The sequence below is a fragment of the Chelonoidis abingdonii genome, chromosome 12 (assembly GCF_003597395.2).
Source record: "Chelonoidis abingdonii isolate Lonesome George chromosome 12, CheloAbing_2.0, whole genome shotgun sequence".
Lineage (NCBI taxonomy): Eukaryota > Metazoa > Chordata > Testudines > Testudinidae > Chelonoidis > Chelonoidis abingdonii.
This window is the reverse complement of record NC_133780.1, coordinates 6112528-6133509: the sequence shown is the minus strand read 5'-3', so window position 1 is coordinate 6133509 and position 20982 is coordinate 6112528. Positions and strand designations below refer to the sequence as shown.

Here is a 20982-nt window from a genome sequence, read left to right as displayed (position 1 = left end):
TGGACTGCTTGATGTTTAACAAGGTCAGTCCTCCGTATGAAACCTTTCCCACAGTCTAAGCACTTATGGGGTCTTTCTCCGGTATGGATTTTTTGATGTGCAAGTAGGGTTGACCTCCGTACAAAACTTTTTTCACAGTCTAAACACTTATGCGGTCTCTCTCCAGTGTGGATTTCCTGATGTCTAACAAGTTCTGACCTCCGTATGAAACTTGACCCACAGATTAAGCATTTATGGGGTCTCTCTCCAGTGTGGATTCCCTGATGAAGAAGAAGAGCTGATCTCTGTATAAAACTTTTCCCACAGTCTAAGCACTTGTGGGGTCTCTCTCCAGTGTGGATTGCCTTATGATGAAGAAGAGCTGATCTCTGTATAAAACTTTTCCCACAGTCTAAGCACTTGTGGGGTCTCTCTCCAGTGTGGATTCTCCCATGTGTAACGAGGGCAGATCTCCATGTGAAACTTTTCCCACAGTCCAAGCACTTGTGGGGTCTCTCTCCAGTGTGGACTACCTGATGTACAACAAGGTGTAACCTCCGTGTGAAACTTTTTCCACAGTCTAAGCACTTGTGGGGTCTCTCTCCAGTGTGGATTCTCTGATGTTTAGCAAGGTCTGACCTCTCTATGAAACTTTTCCCACAGTCTAAGCACTTGTGGGGTCTCTCTCCAGTGTGGATTATCTGATGTTTAGCAAGGTCTGACCTGTCTATGAAACTTTTTCCACACTCTAAGCACTTATGCGGTCTCTCTCCTGTGTGTTTTCTCTGATGAAAAACAAGGCTTGACCTCCATAGGAAACTTTTCCCACAGATTGAGCACTTATGGGATCTCTCTCCAGTGTGGACTGCTTGATGTGTAAGAAGGGTTGACCTCCGTATGAAATTTTTCCCACAGATTAAGCACTGATGGGGTCTCTCTCCAGTGTGGATTACCTGATGTACAACAAGGTGTGACTTCTGTATGAAACTTTTTCCACACTCTAAGCACTTATGGGATCTCTCTCCAGTGTGGATTGCCTGATGATTAAGTAGGCCTGACCTCCATAGGAAACTTTTCCCACAGATTAAGCACTTATGGGGTCTCTCTCCAGTCTGGACTGTCTGATGTGTAATCAGGGTTGACTTCAAATTTAAACAATTCCTGCCCTCAAGGCACTGAGAGGGTCCCTCTCCTGTGTGGCTCCTCTCATGGTTATTAAGATCTGACCGCTTACTGAAGCTTTCCCCATGGTCCAAGCATTGAAGTGATTTCTTTCCAGTTTGGATTTCCTGAAGCGGAACAAGCTGTGGTCTCAGAACGATTCCTTTCCCAAAACCAAGACATTCATAGCTTTTGTCTTTCTTGGAGGTTGTCTGTCGGGCTGTGGGATAGCTGTGTCCTTCTCCACATATAATAGATTTATCCATTTGCTTCCTTGAGTGGTTTCCCGGAAGCCTATCTGACCTCCGCCAATTTTCCCCATCGTCTCCCTGTTCCAAGCACTGGGAAAAATTCCCTTCAGCTCTTCCCAAAAAGGTCCCCTGTGATTCTCCGTGCCCAGGAACTTCCTTCTCTTGATTCCCCTCCTCGTTCTCACTCACTATCTCGTCACCTGCTGGGAGAGAGACACAATCCAAATAGGAGTCATTGTGCTGGGGAGAAATTAAGAGGAATAGCACTGAGGGAAAACTCAACATACTAAAGCTGCACAGACGGAGCAATTGGATTCTACCTCCACTTCCCACCCAAACTTTTAAAAAGAAGGAAAGTAGGGAAGGAAACTCCTGCAGTGAACAGGACATGTGGGAAGCGATGTCAGTGACATCTGCTGCCTACAGCCCTGCCCTGGGTGAGAAGAGGAAGGAACTAAGGGCATTTACTGATACCTTATTTTGGGGATTCTCAACTTTTTCCTTCATTCACCAGATGATTTCTGTGTCAGTGCTCACCTGTGTGGGCACCTCTCGGGATCTCTCTTCCCTCACAGGACTGGAGATCGGCCACCCACGGCTCTTCCCCTCGTTCCAGCTGGCTGATCAGCTCAGGTTTGGGAAGGGGGAATCCTGTGCAGGGAGTGAAATCAGATTAGATTAGGGTGTGTAGAAGACTGAGAGCGTCTCTCCGAAAGTGAGAGTATTTGTCAGAAAGGACATTCTGTGAGCGGAACCTGTCCCTGTGCTCTGCTGGGGAAGGTGGAATCTAAGAGGACGGGAATGTGGTCACTGAGCCACCTCATAGGAGGCAGATGTCTGGGGAGGTGAGGGGAATTGTGGTGAACACCCAGCTCCAGTGTTAAACCCCTGTGCCTTAGGTTTTGACACCCTGGTCTCATTGCGGTGTCAGACACACAGACCCTCTGCAGTTTCCAATATGCAAGGGGTCAGGAATCCCTTACCCAGCGAGGTCACTGTCTCGTAGTTCTCCTGCATGACGTCCCTGTAGAGAGCTCTCTGGGCGGGGTCCAGCAGAGCCCCCTGCCCCTGGGTGAAATACACAGCCACATCCTCAAAAGTCACCGGCATCTGAAACAAGAAGAGTCCCCCGCTCAGCACCTGCTGCTCCAGCCACAATCCTGCTAGTCATGGGGGGAGGGGGAGAGGCCTGGAGAAACAGAATCCCACTCCCACCCTGCTGAGAGCCGCCAGGAGGCTTCAGGAGGTGGGAGAAGGTGAGAGCTCCTTGTCCCCGCAGCACACGGAGCAGGGCAGAGTCCTGGTTCAGAAATGGGGGAATGTTTCCTCTTCTCCCCACTTGCCACTGACCTGTTTCAGCAGCCCCTTCCAGTCTCTCTACTCTCCCTTTTATCTTCTTCCCTTGCCCTGGGAGAATGGGCGACTGCCCCATTGCCGTGGGCCTTTGCTCTCATCAGGCAGCTTGGGCACTGACACTGGTAACGGGGGTCGAACCTGGCTGTGCCACTGAGGGCAGCAGCTCTGGGACTCACCGACACAGGGAGCCCCTCCCCTTATAGATCAAACTCCCCAGCTGGTCCCTGAAAGGGGCCCTCTGTGCAGAGACATTTCCCTGCCCAGCTCCAGCCCTTTCCCCAGGTTTCTCCATCACCTTCAGGCTCAGGGGCTGGTGTGGTTAGAGGGGTTCCAGGCACTGGAGAAAGTGCCCCAGGGCTGGTCTCAGAGGGGTGGGATGAAGCGGGAATGTTCTTAATATTTTCTCTGAATATCAAGTGTGTGCCTCAGTTTCCTCCTGGTTTGGGACTCACAGGAGAAGAGTCCAGGGCTCAGGACTCTGGATTCCCCCCCAGATGCACTTTGCTGAGAGCTCCTGATTTCTGTGCTAACAAGCTCTGTTCTATGCTGTGTTCCAGGCGACCAATAAACCTTCTGTTTTCCAGGCTGGCTGAGAGTCACAGCTGACTGCAGAGGTGGGTGCAGGGCCCCTGCGGGGAGCGGGTCAGGCTTGTCCTTAGGCTGCCCCCGGGGCTCAGGCTGGGGCCACGCGCTCAGCAGGTGGGTATATTTGCCCCCCTCAGATCCCCCTGAGCTGCAGCCTCCGTCCGCACCAGCGCGGCCAGGGGCAGGGAAACAAAGCAGCAGATGGCGGATAACGTGACCCCGCCCCGCACGCACCGGGGCTGGCGGCAGCTTTCCCGGGCCCCCGGCGGGAATCGCAGCCAGCTCCGCTGGGAGCAGCCTGGGGCCAAACCTCCCCCTGCAACCCGGGGGGGGGGGGGGGGTCTCTCTCACCTTCCCTCCGAGCGGGGCCCCCCGGGGCAGGGGCCGGGCCGGGCTGGGGGCTCTGCCCTGGCCTGGGAGAGGCTCCTGGGGAGCAGCGGGAAGGGCCCTGCTGGAGATTCCCCTCTCCCGGCTGCAGCCAGGGCTCCGGGCTCCCAGCACCAGCCGCCGGGGCTCGGGGATCTCGCCACGAGCCTGGGAGCCAGAGTCACCGCAGCGGCTGCGAGTCGCTTCCTGCTGCCGGGCCGGAGCCCAGCGCTCGCTGCCCCCGGACAGAGCCGCCTCCCGGCTGCTCCTGGGTCCTAGCGATCAACCCAGCACATTGCAGCGTCTCTGGGTCCGGCTCCTGTTCCGCTCTCAGGACAGAAGGGGGGGACCGTCTTCCATGTAGCGGGGGAAATTGGTGTCACATTTTTCTAAAATACTTAGTGAACTTCGGGGGAAACCAGTAAACATGCCCAAAGTTAAGCGGGGAAATGGCCCTGCTACTGGGGGGGGGACTTTCCTGACTTAAACACCCCCCCCGGGTGGAATAGAAGAGCAGAAGGATCTGAGTCCTCGCTCCCTGCACCCAGAGCCTGCCTCACCTTGAGGGGTCCCCTTCCACTCTCCTGTGTGGCAAAGTCCTTATAACCCCAACAAGGCTGGGCCCAGGCTTCCTGTGGGGCTCGCCCCCCAACCTGGTTGTGACCACTCAGGATACGGGCTAGAGCGTTCCCGCTCTGGGGCACTTCCTCCTCTCTGGATGCTTCCCTGACCATTGTCTATACCTCAGAAGAAATGCAATTTACTAAACAGCAGCTAATAAAAACAATCAGGAAACAATGGAAAAGGTGAAAGGAAAACAATTCTCCCCACTCTGCGGGCCTGGGGGAAGCACAAACAGCATCTGTGGGATGCCAGGGAAGTTCACAGTCTGTCCCTCCCCCATCCCAGGCCTCCTGCCCAGGCTCTGACTGTGCTGCAGGGATACTGCAGGTCAGACACATGCTCTGGCGATGGCCTCATGCTCTCGGTGACAGGACCTTTCTTCCCAGTGTCCCTGGAAAGGTGCAAATTCAGACGACAGATAAAAAGCCCTCAAACTTGGTAATCTCTGTAACTGATTTGGGGGAGGGGGGCAGATTTGTGATCTTTGAGCACTTCTGGCTGCTGACCTAGTTCTGTCCCCGTCCCCCCCTCCTCCTCTCAGGGTTCCACAGGGTGCAGGCCATGGACTGAGACACCCCTGAGGAGTGGGGGAAATCCCAGTACGACAGGGATGACTTCGTCAGCTTCCACGTCCAGCCTCGGGCTGTTTTTCTAAGCTGGCGTGGGCAAACTTTTTGGCCCGAGGGCCACATTAGGGTTGTGAAACTGTCTGGAGGACCAGGTAGGGAAGGCCGTGCCTGCCCAAACTGCCTGGCCCTCACCCCATTTCCACACCCACCAACTTCCCAACCCAATTGCCCCCCTCAGAACATCTGATCCATCCAACCCCCACTGCTCCTTGTCCCCTGACTGCACTGACCCGTAGCCACACCCCCACTTCTAATGGCCCCCCCAGACCCCACCCCCTATCCACACACCGTTCCACCTCCCCTAACCGCCCCATCCAACTGCCTCCTGCTCCCTGTCCCCTGACTGCCCCCTGGGACCTCCTGCCCCTTATCCAACTCCTCCCTGGCTCCCCACCCCCTTACCATGGCACTCAGAGCGGCAGGAGCTCATAGCCCTGCCGGAGGCAGCCACATCGCTCAATGCTGCCCGGCAGGAGCAGAGGTCCAGCGCGCTGGCGGTGTGGTATGCTGAGGGTGCGGGGGAGGGAAAACAGTGGGGAAGGGGCTGGGGTCTAGCCTCCCCAGCCGGGAGCTCAGGGACAGGGCAGGACGGTTCTACAGGCCAGATGTAACCCAGGGGCTGTAGTTTGCCCACCTCTGGTCTAAAATTGACTGAACAAGAATTAGCACTGAGTGGACTTCTAGGCTCTAAAATTGTACCCTGTCCCCTGACTGCCCCCTGGGACCTCCTGCCCCTTATCCAACTCCTCCCTGGCTCCCCACCCCCTTACCATGGCACTCAGAGCGGCAGGAGCTCATAGCCCTGCCGGAGGCAGCCACATCGCTCAATGCTGCCCGGCAGGAGCAGAGGTCCAGCGCGCTGGCGGTGTGGTATGCTGAGGGTGCGGGGGAGGGAAAACAGTGGGGAAGGGGCTGGGGTCTAGCCTCCCCAGCCGGGAGCTCAGGGACAGGGCAGGACGGTTCTACAGGCCAGATGTAACCCAGGGGCTGTAGTTTGCCCACCTCTGGTCTAAAATTGACTGAACAAGAATTAGCACTGAGTGGACTTCTAGGCTCTAAAATTGTACAATGTTTTATTTTGAATGCAGCTATTTTTTACATAAATCTATGTTTCTAAGTTACACTTTCCTGATAAAGAGATTGCACTACAATACTTGTATGAGGTGAACTGAAAAATACTATTTTTGTTTTGCACGTTTACAGTACGAATATTTGTAATAAAAAATAATATAAAGTGAGCACAGTACACTTTCCATTCTTTGTTGTGAGAGAAATCATTACATATGAAAACGCAGAAAAACATCCAAAACCATTTAACAAATTTCAATTGCTATTCTATTATTTTACAATGTGATTCATCGAGTTTAATATTTCTAATCACAATTAATTTTTTTGTTAATCATACAAGTTAACTGCAATTAAGTAACAGCACTACTCTCTTCTTTCTATTTTTTAACACCAGTTTACATTTCAAAGTTCTAGTCTATATTTCTTCGAATGGCCCCAAATACCATTTACACACTTTATGATGCCTCTAAAGGTTGAATATGAGTCAAAGAGCCTGCAAGGTTCTTAACTCTTTTGGGCCAGGTGTCACAGAAGTTTAGATCATGTGTGAATTCTCCAGTGTTTAATGAGATATGATCTCTGTATACAATTTTTGCCACAGTCCAAGCACTTATGGAGTCTTGTGGATTCTCTGATGTAAAACAAGGACTGATCAGTTTCTGCAATGTTTCCCAGTCTAAGCACTTATGGGGGCTTTCTTCTGTGTGGGTTGCCTGATGTTTAACAAGGCCTGACCTCCATATGAAACTTTTTCCACCGTCAAAGCAGTTATGGGATTGCTCTCCTCTGTGGATTGGCTGATGTTCTGTAATGCTGAGGTGTTTCTGAAACCTTTCCCACAGTCCAAGCACTTACCGAGTCTCCCTCTTTTGTGGATTACCTGGTAATTAAGAAGCCTTGACTATAGTATGAAACATTCTCCATAGTCTAAGCACTTATGGGGTCTCCTGTGTGGATTCTCTGATGTAAAACATGGCCTGAACTCTGTATAAAACTTTCCTCACAGCCTAAGCACTTACGGGATCTCTCTCCTGTGCGGATTAGCTGATGTTTAACAAGGTCTGACCTATGTAGAAAACTTTTCCCAGTCTGAGCACTGATGGGGTCTTTCTCTGTGATGGAGTACGAACTATCTGTGTGGGGGATGAGAGAGCAGGGGAGGACTTTAGGTGAGGGACTCCTCCACATCCTGTAACCTGAGCCAGGCAGGGGGGAGGTGTGTCAGCACCTTTTGCCCAGGAAGCCGGACAAAGCCAGGACAAAGGAAGGGACCGGCTGGAGGGGAGTTAGTTCAGTTTTGGTTTTGGGCTGGGTGGTTGGAATTCTGGGAATCCCAAGCTGGGAACTAAGCTTCCTGAACCCCCAGAAGGACTAGATTGAGGGGTCCTGGTTGTGCCTACAAGCTCTGCTGTAGCCTGTGTTCCTGTTGTCCAATAAACCTTCTGTTTTACTGGCTGGCTGAGAGTCACTGTGAGTCCCAGGAAGAGGGGTGCAGGACCGGACTCCCCCCACACTCCGTGACACTCTCCTGTGTGGATCCTCTGAGTGTTATATGATTTGATGTTTGTGTGAAACTTTTCAAATGGTCTAAACACTTATGGGGTCTCTCTCCTGGCTTGACTGCCTGATTTGAAACAAGTTCTGACCTTTATTTAAAAGGTCTTTCACAGGCTAAGCAGTTATGAGGTCACTCCAGTACATGGATTCTCTGATGTAAAACAAAGGGTGACATCAATTTGAAACATTTTTCCACAGTCTAAGCACTTACGGGGCTCTCTCTCGTGTGTGGATTGCCTGATCTTTAGAAGGGCTGATCTGTTTCTGAAACCTTTCCAAGAGTCTTATGGTCTCCCTCTTGTACGGACTGCTTGATGTTTAACAAGGTGGAACCTCTGTATGAAACTTTTTCAACAATCTGAGCACTCATGGGGTCTCTCTCCTCTATGGATCTTCTGATGTGTTATAAGATTTGAGCTGCATGTGAAACTTTTCCCACAGTCTAACCAGCGGCGTAGTCAGGTTCTAACATCAGAGGGAGCGAACACATAAAAAAAGGTGCCACCTGACATATTGAATTACTAATTACATACTTTAAAATCCACTATACATATTTATTTTGTACTTAAAATAAAAAGATAATAACGATATTGTTTTACATGTATTATTTTGCATTTAAAATAGAAAAAGTTTTACAGCATGACATCTATTTATATTGTATATAAAATCAAAACATAATAAAAACACGTTATTTACTTATTTTATATTTCAAAGATAAGATCAAAACAATATGAAGCAACTATAACAGCTTCTTTCGTCTAAGCTTCATTCTAGCAAAGTTATCTATCACTTTATTATAATCTACTTCAGTAGCCAATTGTCTTTCAGTGGCGAGCAAAGCTAACCTAGACAATCTATCTTCACTCATTGTAGAGCGCAGGTAGGACTTTATCAGTTTGAGTCGGCTAAAGGGTCTTTCCGCCACTGCGCTACTTATTGGCAACGTCAGAAAAATGTGGTACAATCTCGAAAGGTTAGGATAAATGGAACACATATCATTGGCGATCATGAATTTCAGCACACTGTTGATGGTGAGGTTCTCGTCGACACCTGACTTTACCCTACCGCTAGTGATCATTATATCTTTGTACATGTCTTTAAAGCTAAGAAACTCTTCCACAATTGCGGATTGACTGTCAATCACATCTGAGTACATGTCTGCCAAAAATTCTAATTTGTTCACATTATCTGCGTTGTCAAAATGCTTTGGATCTAACCCACTAAATTTGGCAGCCACAGCTTTAAAATGCTCGAATCTTTTACTTGTGTTATTTATAACAGAATCTAAGGACACTAAGTAGGATTCAACTATGAATTTCTCCCGGGCATCAAATAGTCCTCCTTCATCCTCTGCAATTTCCTCATGGAATCTTTTTCTCTTACGTATTCTGTGTTGCTTATAGTCCGTAGTAATACCACATTTTCGAGCCAACTCGGTTGCTTCATTCTCAATCTGTTTGAATTCAGATTCAAATTCACTTTGAATGTTTTTCATATCATTTTCAAAAATCTGAATCAAATGAGAAGCTGTTACCAGATCTAGACTACTTTTCTGTAAATAGGTGGACAAACAGAAAGCCTTCTCTAGCACTTTACTCCAGAATATAAGAAAAACTAAGAATTCGTAAGTATCGAGTGTTGCCAGAATACCCTTTGCCTCACTGAGCTGTTTAGGAGTACAGGTTTTTATCTCACCATCCACAATTGTTTGCAGGGCAATTACTAGTGCTGGTAAATTTTGCAAGACTGCCTCTACCGCTGACTTTCTAGACGCCCATCTGGTATCACAAAGTTTCTTTAGAGTTAATGCAAAAGATTCAATAAGATTGCATTGTTCTTCCTTTAATACTGAAAGATGAGGTAAACTGCCAGAAAAAAAAGTAAACAGACTTTCTAGAGTTCCAAAAAACAACCGAGTTTGAATATTGGAGCTTAATGCATCAATCAGAATTAAATTAAAATCATGTGCACAGCAGTGCATAAAGAGTGCATTTGGAGCAATTGCCCGTATCCTAGTTTGGAGACTTGATATTTCACCCGACATGGTGCTTGCTCCATCGTAAGACTGACCGTAACACATAGTTATTGACAGCCCCAAGTTTTTGATTGCTGAAAGAAGAACGTTGAAAAAATCTTCAGCACTTGCTCCAGGTAATTCACTGAACTGTATAAATCGTTCCACTGCATCACCGTTTACTGTTACATATCGTAAGGATAAAGAAAATTGATCAGTTCTGCTGATATCAATAGTAGAGTCAACAATTAGGGCAAAGTACTTAGCTACTTTGATTTCAGCTACTATCTTTGAGAGAAGCTCGGCTGCTAAGGACTTTATCAGATCATTTTGTATGTCAGGACTGAGATATGTTGCATTTCGATCACTCCGTAATAAATGTTGTTCCAGTAATGTATCACTTTTAGCCAACAGCTTAATAAGTGCCAAAAAATTGCCTTCATTTGTAGTTGGAGAACTTAAACCTCGATACTCGCGATGACCACGGAATGCCAATCCCTGAATTCCCAAAAAGAGAACTGCATCTATAATACATCGTAAAATCATCCTATTATTTTCTATCTCTTTCCTTTCTGCTGTTAGACAAGCCAAGATTGTTCTATCGTTGAACAAATGGAATTTGGTAAGGAAAAGTTCTTTCTCTGCTTTTTTGTGACTTTCACTTTTTTCATGTTTTTCAATTTTCTGCGTACCTGTAGCAAATTTCTTGCAACCAGTTTTTGGATCGCTCCAAGCATTCGACCGATTTGCAAAAAGCCAACAAGCAAAACAAATCATAATATTTGCTCTTGGTGAGTAAACCAGCCAGTGCCGGTCAATTGTACAAGCACTTTTCACTTGTTTTTGTTTGTACCAAGTAGCTCTGAAATGACGCCCAGCTTCATCTTTTGGAAAATTGTCAAAATTATCTTTAAGTCCTGGCTGACAAGGGCCTAACTCAAGCAGAGCACGTATTAGATCAGGTGTTACAGGTGTGTCACAAAACAAGTATGGATCTGTTGGGTATTCCCTATGTGTGTCAACGATAGCACGGAATCTTACTGTGTCATTCTTGTCCTCTGCATGATAGTCTGCTGAAGTAATCAGGTCTTCTGAGAACTCCACTTCCACTACCTGTTCAGGCGCAGCGGCCCGGATGCTGTAATCAGCTCCTAGATTGAAAGTAGGTACTAGCAAGTCTTCAGAGGGTTTTATCTCTGGTGAAGCCGCAACGGCTGGGGCACCGTCTTCACCTCCTTGGCTGAAGGTAGGTAGCAAGTCTTCAGAATGTTCCACCTCTGATACAAAAGACGTTGTGGGTGTGTCGAATGAAAAGTAGGTCTCCAACCTCACATATTTTGATGATTCTTGTACTCGATTTGCATCTTCCTTCATCTTCTTTCTATCCCACCCGGATAGTTGCTTCTTCTTAGTGCGCTTATCCATCCCTTATCAGAAACAAATAAAATAAATATGAACAACATACGATTGTTTTTAAAAAAAAAAGTGATGTATTTTAAACATTCTCCACACGGCAGCCAGGTCAATTTCTCAGCTCTATGAATTTGACACCCGTCGAATTTGGTCAGCAAAGTGTTAAATGATTTTTTGAAAAGGAGCCACTTTATTCAAAACTAGAGGAGAAGCGAAAACAATCCGCACACTAAGAAGTAATCAAACAGACTGAACTATTTGAAATCATCCAAAAAGGTTCAGCATTTGTTTATACAGTAGGAAACAATTCTTGGGTGGGTGCCCGGGTGAGTGAATACACGTCAACTGATAAAAAAAGCACCGATAAAAGAGCGAAGACAAAAAGTTAAAAAAAACCGTGGGCCTCTTGGCTCTTGCAAGGGATTCACATGTTACAAGACTGACTAACGCTGTAGTGGTAAGCGTCACAAGCGTACAGATGACGTTTCTACTGCATTTGATTATGTGATAGACGTTTGTCCAGAAGAAAATGACACCGTTCAAAAATTATCTGGAGGTACCTCTAACGGAATGCATTCTTTTGTCAGCGTTCTTTTGTCGATGCTTTTTTTCCCCTGCATTATTTTGTCACTAGGCCACAGGTGCCAACTTTGCTTGGTGCTGGTGGGAGCTCGTGCCCCCACCTGGTCCCGCTCCAACTCCACCCCCCCTTCCCCTATTGGACTCTTCTCCAAATACCCACCCCCTTCCACACCTTTTCCCCAGCATGCTGCGTTCCCCCTCCTCCCTCCCTCGCAGGCTTGCCACACAAATTAGCTGTTTTGTGGCGCAAGCACTGGAGAGCCAGGGGGAGAAGCAGAACGTGGCAGCACGCTCAGGGGAGGAGGTGGAGCAGAGGTGGAGGTGAGCTGGGCCGGAGGGCGGGAACCAGGGAGCTGCCGGTAGGTGCTCAGCAACAACTAATTTTTCCCCGTAGGTGTTCCAGACCCAGAGCACCCACAGAGTCAGTGCCTAAGGTGTCAGTTTTGGAGAATGTGCTCAGTGGGAGCGGCCACTCCCCCTGCTCCCACCCTAGCTACGCTACTGAGTCTAAGCACTTATGGTGTCTCTCTCCAATGTGGACTGCTTGATGTAAAACAATGTGTGACCATCATATGAAACTTTTTCCACAGTCCAAGTACTTATGGGGTCTTCCCACAAAGGTCCTCTGTGATTCCCCATGCCCAGGAACTTTCTGCTGTTGATTCCCCTCCTCGTTCTCACTCACTCTCCCATCACCTGCTGGGACAGAGAGACAATCCAGACAGGAGTCATTGTGCTGGGGAGAAATTCAGAGGAACAGCACCAAGGGAAAACCAACATACTAAAGCTGCACAGACGGAGCAATTGGATTCTGCCTCCACTTCCTACCCAAACTTTCACAGAGAAGGAACACTGGGAAGGAAACTCCTGCAGTTAACAGGACATGTGGGAACCAATGTCAGTGATATCTGCTGACTGCAGCCCTGCCCTGGGTGAGATGAGGAAGAACCGAGGGCATTTACTGATACCACATTTTTGGGATTCTCAACTTTTTCCTTCATTCCTCAGATGGTTTGAGTGTCAGTCCTCACCTGTGTGGGTACCTCTCGGGATCTCTCTTTTCTCACAGGCCGGGAGATCGGGCACCCACGGCTCTTCCCCTTGTTCCAGTCGGCTGATCAGTTCAGGTTTGGGAAGGTGGTATCCTGTGCAGGTGGTGAAATCAGACCAGATCATGATGAGTGGAGGATTCAGAGAGCATCTGTCATAAAAGACATTCTGTGGGTGGAACCTGTCCTTGTGCCGTGCTGGGGAATCTAAGAGGACGGGAACGTGGTCACTGAGCCCCCTTGGGGGAAACAGACGTCTGGGGAGGTGAGGGGAATTGTGACACACACCCAGCTCCAGTGTTAAGCCCCTGCCTATTCCTAAACCTGCAGAGCCCTCCACATTGCTGGAGCTGTTCCCAAGGAGGAGGGAGAAGAGAGATTTGGTGTGTGAATGAGAAACAACACAGACAGGACAATACATGACTTCGCCACCTTGAAAGCTAGCGGGGTTGGGTGGGGATGATTAATTATGTGCTTTAGGTTTTGACACCCTGGTCTCATTGGAGAGTGATGAAAAAGAACCTGACCAGTGTCAAACACGCAGACCCCTTCCCCCCACCACCCCACCCCCCAGCTTCCAATAACCAAGGGGACGGGAATCCCTTACCCAGCGAGGTCACCGTCTCATAGTTCTCCTGCATAACGTCCCTGTAGAGGGCTCTCTGAGTGGGGTCCAGCAGAGCCCCCTGCCCCTGGGTGAAATACACAGCCACCTCCTCGAAGGTCACCGGCATCTGGAACAACAAGAGTCCCCCACTCAGCACCTGCTGCCTTAGCCAGAATCCCACTAGTCATGGGGGAGAAGGGTCAGAGAAGCAGAATCCTCCCCACACCCTGCTCAGAGCAGCCAGGAGGCTTCAGGGGGTGGGAGAAGGTGAGAGCTCCTTGTCCCCCCGAGCACACGGAGCAAGGCAGGGTCTTCTCATTTCCCACATGCCTACCAGCCACAGGCTGATATAGGAAGCAGAGCTCTGACCCAGGGACAGGGAAAGGAACCTTGAGAGGTTCAGACATGGGGGAATGTTTCCCCTCCCACCACCACCAATAGGCCTCTTCAGAAAATCAGACCCAGGTTGATCATGTTCCAGCAGGTTTATCACACCCCAACCCAACCCCGGGTGATTAACCCCTCTGCAATACCCCTCCCCCACCACCAAAATCTCCCTGAAAATCCCCTACCTGAGCTGGCTCCATCATGGCCATTTCCCTTCCCTGTCTCCTGGAAGACGGGACGATTTGGAACGAAACGTGGATGTGATTCCTCAGCCTGTGAGAGGAGCAGGGAGATTGGGCAGGTTTCATAAGGGGCTGGAGACCATGTCGCTCCCCGATTCCCCCCAGGCTCTCTCCCTGCAGACAGACAGACACGCTTATTCTAGGACTCTGCCATGCTGGGAAGAAACCCAGTAAGTTCATTCCCCCCCCCCCCCCCCCCCCCCCCATTAGAACTAATCCCACCAAGTCCCTTCTAAACCTCCCCAGAACAGCATCTCTTGAGCCAAACGCCGGAAAAAGAGCAGAATCAAAGGAGTCACTTTAGGACACTGCCCCACCATGTATTGTAACCTCTCTAGCTCTGCCCCGTCTCCCTCAGTCCCGCGGTGCTCAGCAGAGTCAGCAACTGGCTTTTCCTCCCTCAGCTCCTCTCCTTCTTCCCAGGAGAGCTGACTGCCCCGGGGGTGCAGGGAATGGAGCTGGGCAGGGCTGAGGGCTGGGAGCTGGGAACCTCCCTCCCCACTTCTTGCTCCTGCTGCCCTTCCAGTCTCTCCGCTCTCCCTTTTATCTTCTTCCCTCGCCCTGGGCGAACAGGCGACTGCCCCATTGCCCTGGGCCTTTGCTCTCATCAGCCAGCTCAGCCACTGACACTCCTAACGGGGGTTGAACCCAGCCACTGAGGGCAGCAGCTCTGGGACTCACTGACACAGGGAGCCCCTCCCCTCGTAGGCCAAACTCCCCAGCTGTCCCTGAAAGGGGCCCTCTGTGCAGAGTCATTTCCCTGTCCGACTCCAGTCCTTTCCCCAGGTCTCTCCATCACCTGCAGGCTCTGGGGCTGGTATGGTTAGAGTGGTTCCAGCCACTGGAGAAAGTGCCCCTGGGCTGGTCTCAGAGGGGTGGGATGAAGCGGGAATGTTCTTAATGTTTTCTCTGAATAGTGTGTGTGCCTCAGTTTCCCCATGTGTTACTCAAGTATCAAGTTGGTAGGATATGGGTGTGAGATCATTGCAGAGACCTCTAGAGGGCAGGTGTGACTGCAGCGTGGCTGCCTGGGCATAAAGAATGGCCAAAATTCTGTATCCTGGCAAAGCAGGTCCTCTGCAAAGAGTCAGCCCTAACGCTGAAGGTCGGTTGGGAAGCAACAAAGGACAGAGGGGAAGCGCTGGTGACGACATTGTCCTGGGAAGAGAGAAGCACGGACGACGGCCAGCAGCCACAGCTGAGGAGGGAACTTGGAAGGCGGGTCAGTCTCCTGGTTGGGACTTCACGGGGAGAGCTCAGCTGACTCAGGATCATGGAGTCCCGCCCCAGATGACACTCTTGCTGAATTCGCTCCTGAGTTGGCCGTAACACGCTCTGTTACTATGCGGTGTCCCAGTGACCAAATAAAACTTCTGCTTTCTGCATAGCTGGCTTGAAAGTCCCAGCTGACAGCGGAAGTGGGGGCAGGCCTCTGTCGAATCGGGTCAGGCTGTCCTTAGGCGCCCCCAGTGAAGCTGGGGCGTGCGCCCTCCCTGCGGCTCCCAGGCGCCAGGGAGGCTGGGACCCATGACTCAGTGGTTGGGGGATGTTTGGGTGAAGCTTTTCCTCCCCAAGCCCTAGTTCCCCCCCGCTCGGCTGTTCCCCTTTCTCTCCGCTCTAGTCCCTAGCAAACGGGGCGAAAATCTGTACAGTGTGTGGGTATTTGGGGGGGGGGCGCGACTGAGAGCCACTTGAATCCAAACTGTGAACCCTCGGATTAGGAGGAAACTCTTTCAACCCGGGGTGGGGGGCCCAGTAAGGCCTCCAAGCACCTAGAAGCTACGCCCGTGCTGCCACTCCCAATCCCGGTTGTGCCGCTGGACCCTGCTCCTTCCCGTCCTGCCTGGCCCCACCCGCATTCAGTTGGCCCCTGCCCAACGCTTCCCCCAGCATCTTCCCCTCAAATCCCCTGAGCTTGCGCAGCCTCCGTCCACACAGCGCGGCCCAGGGGCAGGGAAAAAAGCCAGCAGATGGGGGGCGAGATGGTGTACCGTGATCCCCATCCCCGCCCGCACCGCACCGGGCTCGGCGGCTAGCTTTCCCGGGCCCCGGGCGGAAATCGCAGCCAGCTCCCTGTAGCAGCCTGGGTCCAACCTCCCCCTGCAGACCCGGGGTGACGGGGGGGGGCGGGTCTCCTCTACCTTACCTGCCGAGCTGGGGCCCCACCGGGCAAGGGGCGGCGGCCGGGCTCGGGGCTTGCCCTGGCCTGGGAGAGGCTCCTGGGGAGCAGCCGGGAAGGCCCTGCTGGAGATTCCCCTCATCCCCGGCGTCAGCCCAGGGCCCGGCTCCAGCCACCAGCCGCCGGGGTCGGGATCTCGCTGGGAGCCAGAGTCACCGCAGCGGCTGCGAGTCACTTCCTGCTGCCGGGCCGGAGCCCAGCGCTCGCTGCCCCCCGACAGAGCCGCCTCCCGGCTGCTCCTGGGTCCTATCGCTGGCGGGTTCGCGCTGCAGCATCTCCGGCTCCGGCTCCTGTTCCACTCCCAGGCTCTAAGGTCAGAAGGGCCCATCAAGAACATCTAGCCCAGGGAGTCTCATGACGAAATTTTTGGTGGCCTCAAAATCGGGCCAGTAAGTCTTGCTGGTGGCCGCTTTCACATTTTTTCCTAAAATACTTAATGAACTTTAGGGGAAACCAGTAAACATGCGCAGAGGTAAGCGGGGAAATGGTCCCGCTATTGGGGGGAACTTTCCTGATTTAAACACCCCCCGGGAGGAATCAAGTAGCAGAAGAATCTGAGTCCTCGCTCCCTTCACCCAGAGCCTGCCTCACCCTGAGGGCTCCCCTTCCACTCTGCTGTGTGGCAAAGACCTTATAACCCTGACAAGGCTGGGCCCAGGGTTCCTGAGGGGCTCGTCCCCCAACCTGGTTGTGACCACTCAGGATACGGACACAGTGATGGAATTTCTCCACTCTGGATGCCTCCCTGATCTCTTCCCTAGCCGTTGTCTATAGTTCAGAACAAAAACAATTTACAAAACAGCAATTAATTAAAAAAATCAGGACACAATCGGAAAGGAAAAAGGAAAACTCTTAGCCCTACTCTGCAGGGTTGGATTAACTTTTCGTGGGCCTGGTGCCAAATGTATTTATGGGCCCCCATGGAGCAAGGTGCAGGGGGCGGGATGGAAGGGGAGCCCTCAGGGTGAGGCAGGCTCTGAGTGAAGGGAGTGGGTGCTGTTTACAGACCAGCCCAGTGCTGTGCTGCCAGCGTGCCCCTTCCCCTGCTCTCCCCAGGTGTGTCCATCTCTCACTGCATGGCTGAGAGCCCCGCTGCAGGAGCAGGCTGACAGCTGGGAGGGATGCTACGGAAACAGTGGCTCAAACTCTGCTCTGAATATCAGCAAATCCTCAGTGTCCAACTCTGCAATCGGCTCTGTGGGTGGAGGGGAGTCGGCTGAGTGCCTGTGTACAGATCTCTCACCAGAGCCATTCCAGCCCCAGCCTGCCTGGTCCCAAAACTCCAGTTTTATCAAAATCAAAATGTTTTGCAGCAGCATGTGGATTTTGTTGAAATTTTTAATCATTTCAGTTCCTGTTGCCAACATGGTACCGTGTCATATTTCATAAAAGGTGACCAGCAAACCAAAATAAACTTCAGGGAGGGATCAAAATGAAACAATAGGAGGGGTCTGAACTGCAGCTTTTTCAGCATTCTTGTTCCAAGGGACACCTTGAAATTTCAGCTTTTTTGTTTCCTTTTGAAATGTTTTTTTTTTAAATTTCAAAATTGCCAATATTCAACCAGCTCTAGTTCAGAAGTGTTCTTCTTCTAAAGGTACAGGGAGCAAGAGACACACCGGTAGGAAACTGAGGCACTGACTGAGGAGCAGGGAATTCACATCGGAGTCGGGAACTGACTGCCCCTCACCAGAGCCCCAATCAAGTGCTTTACCCACAAGCCTACCCTTTCTCTCCAGTCCTGCACCTGAAATCTCCATGTGATGCAGAGCCACTTTCAGAAGCACGGGCGCAGCCTCTCCTGGACCCAGCCAGGGGGTGGTTTTTGTGTCCGAGCTGGGGGAGCCTGTCAGCATAATTCCAAACACAGGAGAGAAATCCTCAGTCCATGTCTGGCTGATTTGCAGGCACTAGTTTCACTTCCCAATTTGAGATCATTTGCAGCTACACTTTTCAAAGTCCAGGCCCAGCCATTCTCAGGCTGGTTCTGGCTCCCTTAATAGGTTGATTAGCTTGTGCTGTCACTAATTATTGCTACACCCTTTCAGCCTAAAATAGCAGCAGAGTCTCCTTGAAAGACTAAAAACTCCTTTTGGGTCTCCTCTCTGAATCCCAAAGCTGTGTTCAAAATAATGCCCAGAGATTGATCACTGGCTGGAGTTTCTTAGGGTTTCTTCTGGAGCAAAGGCAGACTTTGAAATGCACAAACTAGACATGCTCCCGGCTGAAATGCTGGTTAAACAGCTGCTGTCCAGCAACAAGTGCAACCCAAATGTTGATATTAATGTTCGGATAAGCCATTGGCTGCATTGGTTCATACGCCTCTTCCCCTGGATTCCAGTCTCATTCCACTAGTTGCCTGCCTGGATACGGTGGCAGAAACATTATTACGAAGAAAACAAACTCAACGTAATTAGCCACTGGACCAATGTACCCAGGGTTCTGGTGGGTTCTCCCTTGCTGTCCATTGTTAATTCAAGATGGGAAGTTTTTCTAAAAGCTCTGCGGTAGGAATTATTTGGGGGCAGGTCTTTGGACTGGTCTAGAGGAGGGCAGATGAGATTATATCTCTATGATCCCTTCTGGCTTTGGAGTCTAGGCATTAGTCTGATGTCTCCGCTTGCTGGGGGATCAGACACATGGAGTGGATCTGATCTCCCTGGGGGAAGCAGGAATTACACCTATGCCCAGCGTGGAGGCAGAGTTGGGGCTGTGGACTAAAAGCGATCATGTGGATTCACATCACAGCTTGCTCTGCCTTTTCTGGCACCTGTGGAATGCAAGAGGCGCTGAACTCCAGGTCCCCTTTCAACACTAAGGGGAGAGGGGTGGGGGGACCCCAGCATCTCCACATACAGCTGCTGATCAGAGCGATTACATATGTCAATCAAGTTTCACATCTATAGCAAAGGAGTGATTGCAGTGCTGCGGTGGGACACTGGAAAGGGATTTCTTTGAGTCCAATGGATGAGAAATCAGCTGTGCACAAACGCTGATGGCTTCCACCCCCGAAGGGCCCCTGCCAGTCCCTGCTGGTATCTGCGGGGGAGGGGAAAGAAGAGCGGGCCGGTACTGCCACTCTGCGGGCACAGGGAATGCACAGTGTCTCTGGAATGCCAGGGCAGTTCACAGACTGGCCTCCTGCCCAGGCCTGGCTGTGCTGCAGGGATTCTGTGAGTCAGACACATGCTCTGGTGGTGGCCACAGTGTCCCTGGGAAGGTGCAAATCCAGAGGGCAAATAAAAAGCCCCCCCATCATCTCTGTAAGATCATTGGGGGAGGGCAGGGAGTGGCAGATTCATGATCTTTGCGCAATTCTGGCTGCTGACCTAGTTCTGTCCCTGCCCTTCCCCAGGGTTCTGCGGCGTGCAGACCAAGGACTCTGGGCAGGAGGTGGGGGAAATGCCAGTACGACGGGGATGACTTAATCAGCTCCCACGTCCAGCCTCAGGCCTCTTACCCCTGTCTGCATCCCGACTTCCCCCCTCCCAGAGCCATGGCCCTGCTCCCAGCCCCCTCAAGAGGGTACAGGGGGCACGGACAGGGATAAAGGGGGGCACCGCACCCCTGCTCTAAAAAGCATTGCAGTGGGCCCAAAGCAATTCCAGCCTCTTCCCCTGTGCTTTGCCGGGCTCAGCCAGCCATGGTGGCAGCCAGGATGCTGGGTAGGGGCGAGAGCCGGGATCCTGGGTGGGGGCCTCTGTTGTAAATTCTTTTAGCGTTTAACCAGGACAATTTTAATAGTTGAAACGGTTACTTCTTTAAAATGAGCCGACCAGGGTTATTCTATCTACTACCCAAGATCCACAAACCTGGAAATCCTGGACGCCCCATCATCTCGGGCATTGGCACTCTCACTGAAGGACTGTCTGGATATGTGAACTCTCTACTCAGACAAGGCAAGCCATTCACAGTCTGTTGTTTAGTCCAGAGCTGATGGTGTCAAATTTGCAGATGAACTGAAGCTCAGCAGTTTCTCTTTGAGTCTGGTCCTGTAAGTTTTTTGCTGCAGATGGCACCTTAAGGTCTGCTATGTGTGGCCAGGGAGGTTGAATGCTCTGCTCACAGGTTTTTGCATATTGCTCTGTACCAGTGTCTGATATGTAACTGTCTTGTAAGAAACTGCTATTGGGGAAAAAATCCTGCTCCCTGATATAGCAAACGACTACGGATATCAGTTTGTCCCCGGCACTCTTGTCCCTGCACTCATGGCAGGACTAAGTATTATCTAGACCAGTGCTTTCTCAAAGTGGTACTCCGTGGACCCGTGCCGGCTGCGAGCCATTGGTGGGTGGTCTGTGGCAAGTTTCCAGTAAAGAGAGAGAGAAATAATAGTATACATTTAAAAATCACAACCGGGATTCCACCAAGAATAAGCACTCGCATTAAAATTAATAATATGCATCCGACAAAGAGGGTGTTCACCCATGAAAGCTCCATGCTCCATACGTCTGTTAGTCTATAAGGTGCACAGGACTCTGTGCTGCTTTAACAATATTAAATAGTAATTGTTTTCAAAGCACACGCATCGTATATATGATAAATAAACAAAACAAAAAAAATCTGTCCTTTTTTATTTTATTCATTGTATTGTTTCTGATATAAATTAATATTACTATGACCATTCAAAAATATTTCTTGGATCTGAGTAATATCTATCCGCCCAGATGCACAGCCTTTTCAGTCAGTCTTCCATGTATTTAAATGGGAACATCGCCGCATGTTACGCTACACTCCCGTTCCAATTCATACAGTGAAGAATGTGTAGTTTTTCTGACCTGATGTGCTATGTGCCTATGCAAAAATGATAATAATTTGGCACAAAATATCGTAAATCAAAATATTTAACATGAATACTAGGCTGCTGAATTTTAATGGTTTTATTGGCCTCAAGAATTATGTCTGCAATAGTAAGTATCTTTTCAGAGGTAAG

General features: G+C 50.4%; 3 protein-coding genes across 4 annotated transcripts in view; 1 reads left to right on the top strand and 2 right to left on the bottom strand.

Annotated features, from left to right (window-relative positions):
- The window catches only part of LOC116823721 (zinc finger protein RFP-like), a 415971-nt gene that overhangs the window by 275772 nt on the left and 119217 nt on the right, over positions 1–20982 (top strand). The window lies entirely within an intron of this gene.
- LOC116823271 (uncharacterized) overlaps positions 1–20982 on the bottom strand; it is a 66539-nt gene that overhangs the window by 4625 nt on the left and 40932 nt on the right. The window contains exons 2-5 of the mRNA XM_075071701.1: positions 3684–3740; positions 2375–2501; positions 1929–2042; positions 7–1591 (exon numbers count right to left, since the gene is read on the bottom strand). Of these exons, the coding sequence (XP_074927802.1) occupies positions 7–1591; positions 1929–2042; positions 2375–2501 (1826 nt within the window). The 5' untranslated portion in view covers positions 3684–3740. The remainder of the gene's footprint in view (positions 1–6; positions 1592–1928; positions 2043–2374; positions 2502–3683; positions 3741–20982) is intronic.
- On the bottom strand, positions 8063–13990 carry LOC142045770 (zinc finger MYM-type protein 1-like). Its single transcript, XM_075071571.1, has 4 exons — positions 13814–13990; positions 13242–13368; positions 12617–12730; positions 8063–11017 (listed from the first exon to the last, which is right to left on the bottom strand). The coding sequence occupies exons 1-4, from the start codon at positions 13934–13936 to the stop codon at positions 8316–8318; spliced, it is 3066 nt and encodes a 1021-aa protein (XP_074927672.1). The 5' UTR covers positions 13937–13990; the 3' UTR covers positions 8063–8315.

What these genes read in the sequence shown, in the direction of transcription:
- LOC142045770 (XM_075071571.1), bottom strand. Translation starts at nt 13,936, where the DNA reads ATGAAACCTGCCCAATCTCCCTGCTCCTCTCACAGGCTGAGGAATCAC. An exon ending in CCATGATGGAGCCAGCTCAG is followed by an intron (nt 13,369 to 13,813) that starts GTAGGGGATTTT and finishes TTGTTGTTCCAG; the next exon opens with ATGCCGGTGACCTTCGAGGA. An exon ending in TGAGACGGTGACCTCGCTGG is followed by an intron (nt 12,731 to 13,241) that starts GTAAGGGATTCC and finishes CCACCTGCACAG; the next exon opens with GATACCACCTTCCCAAACCT.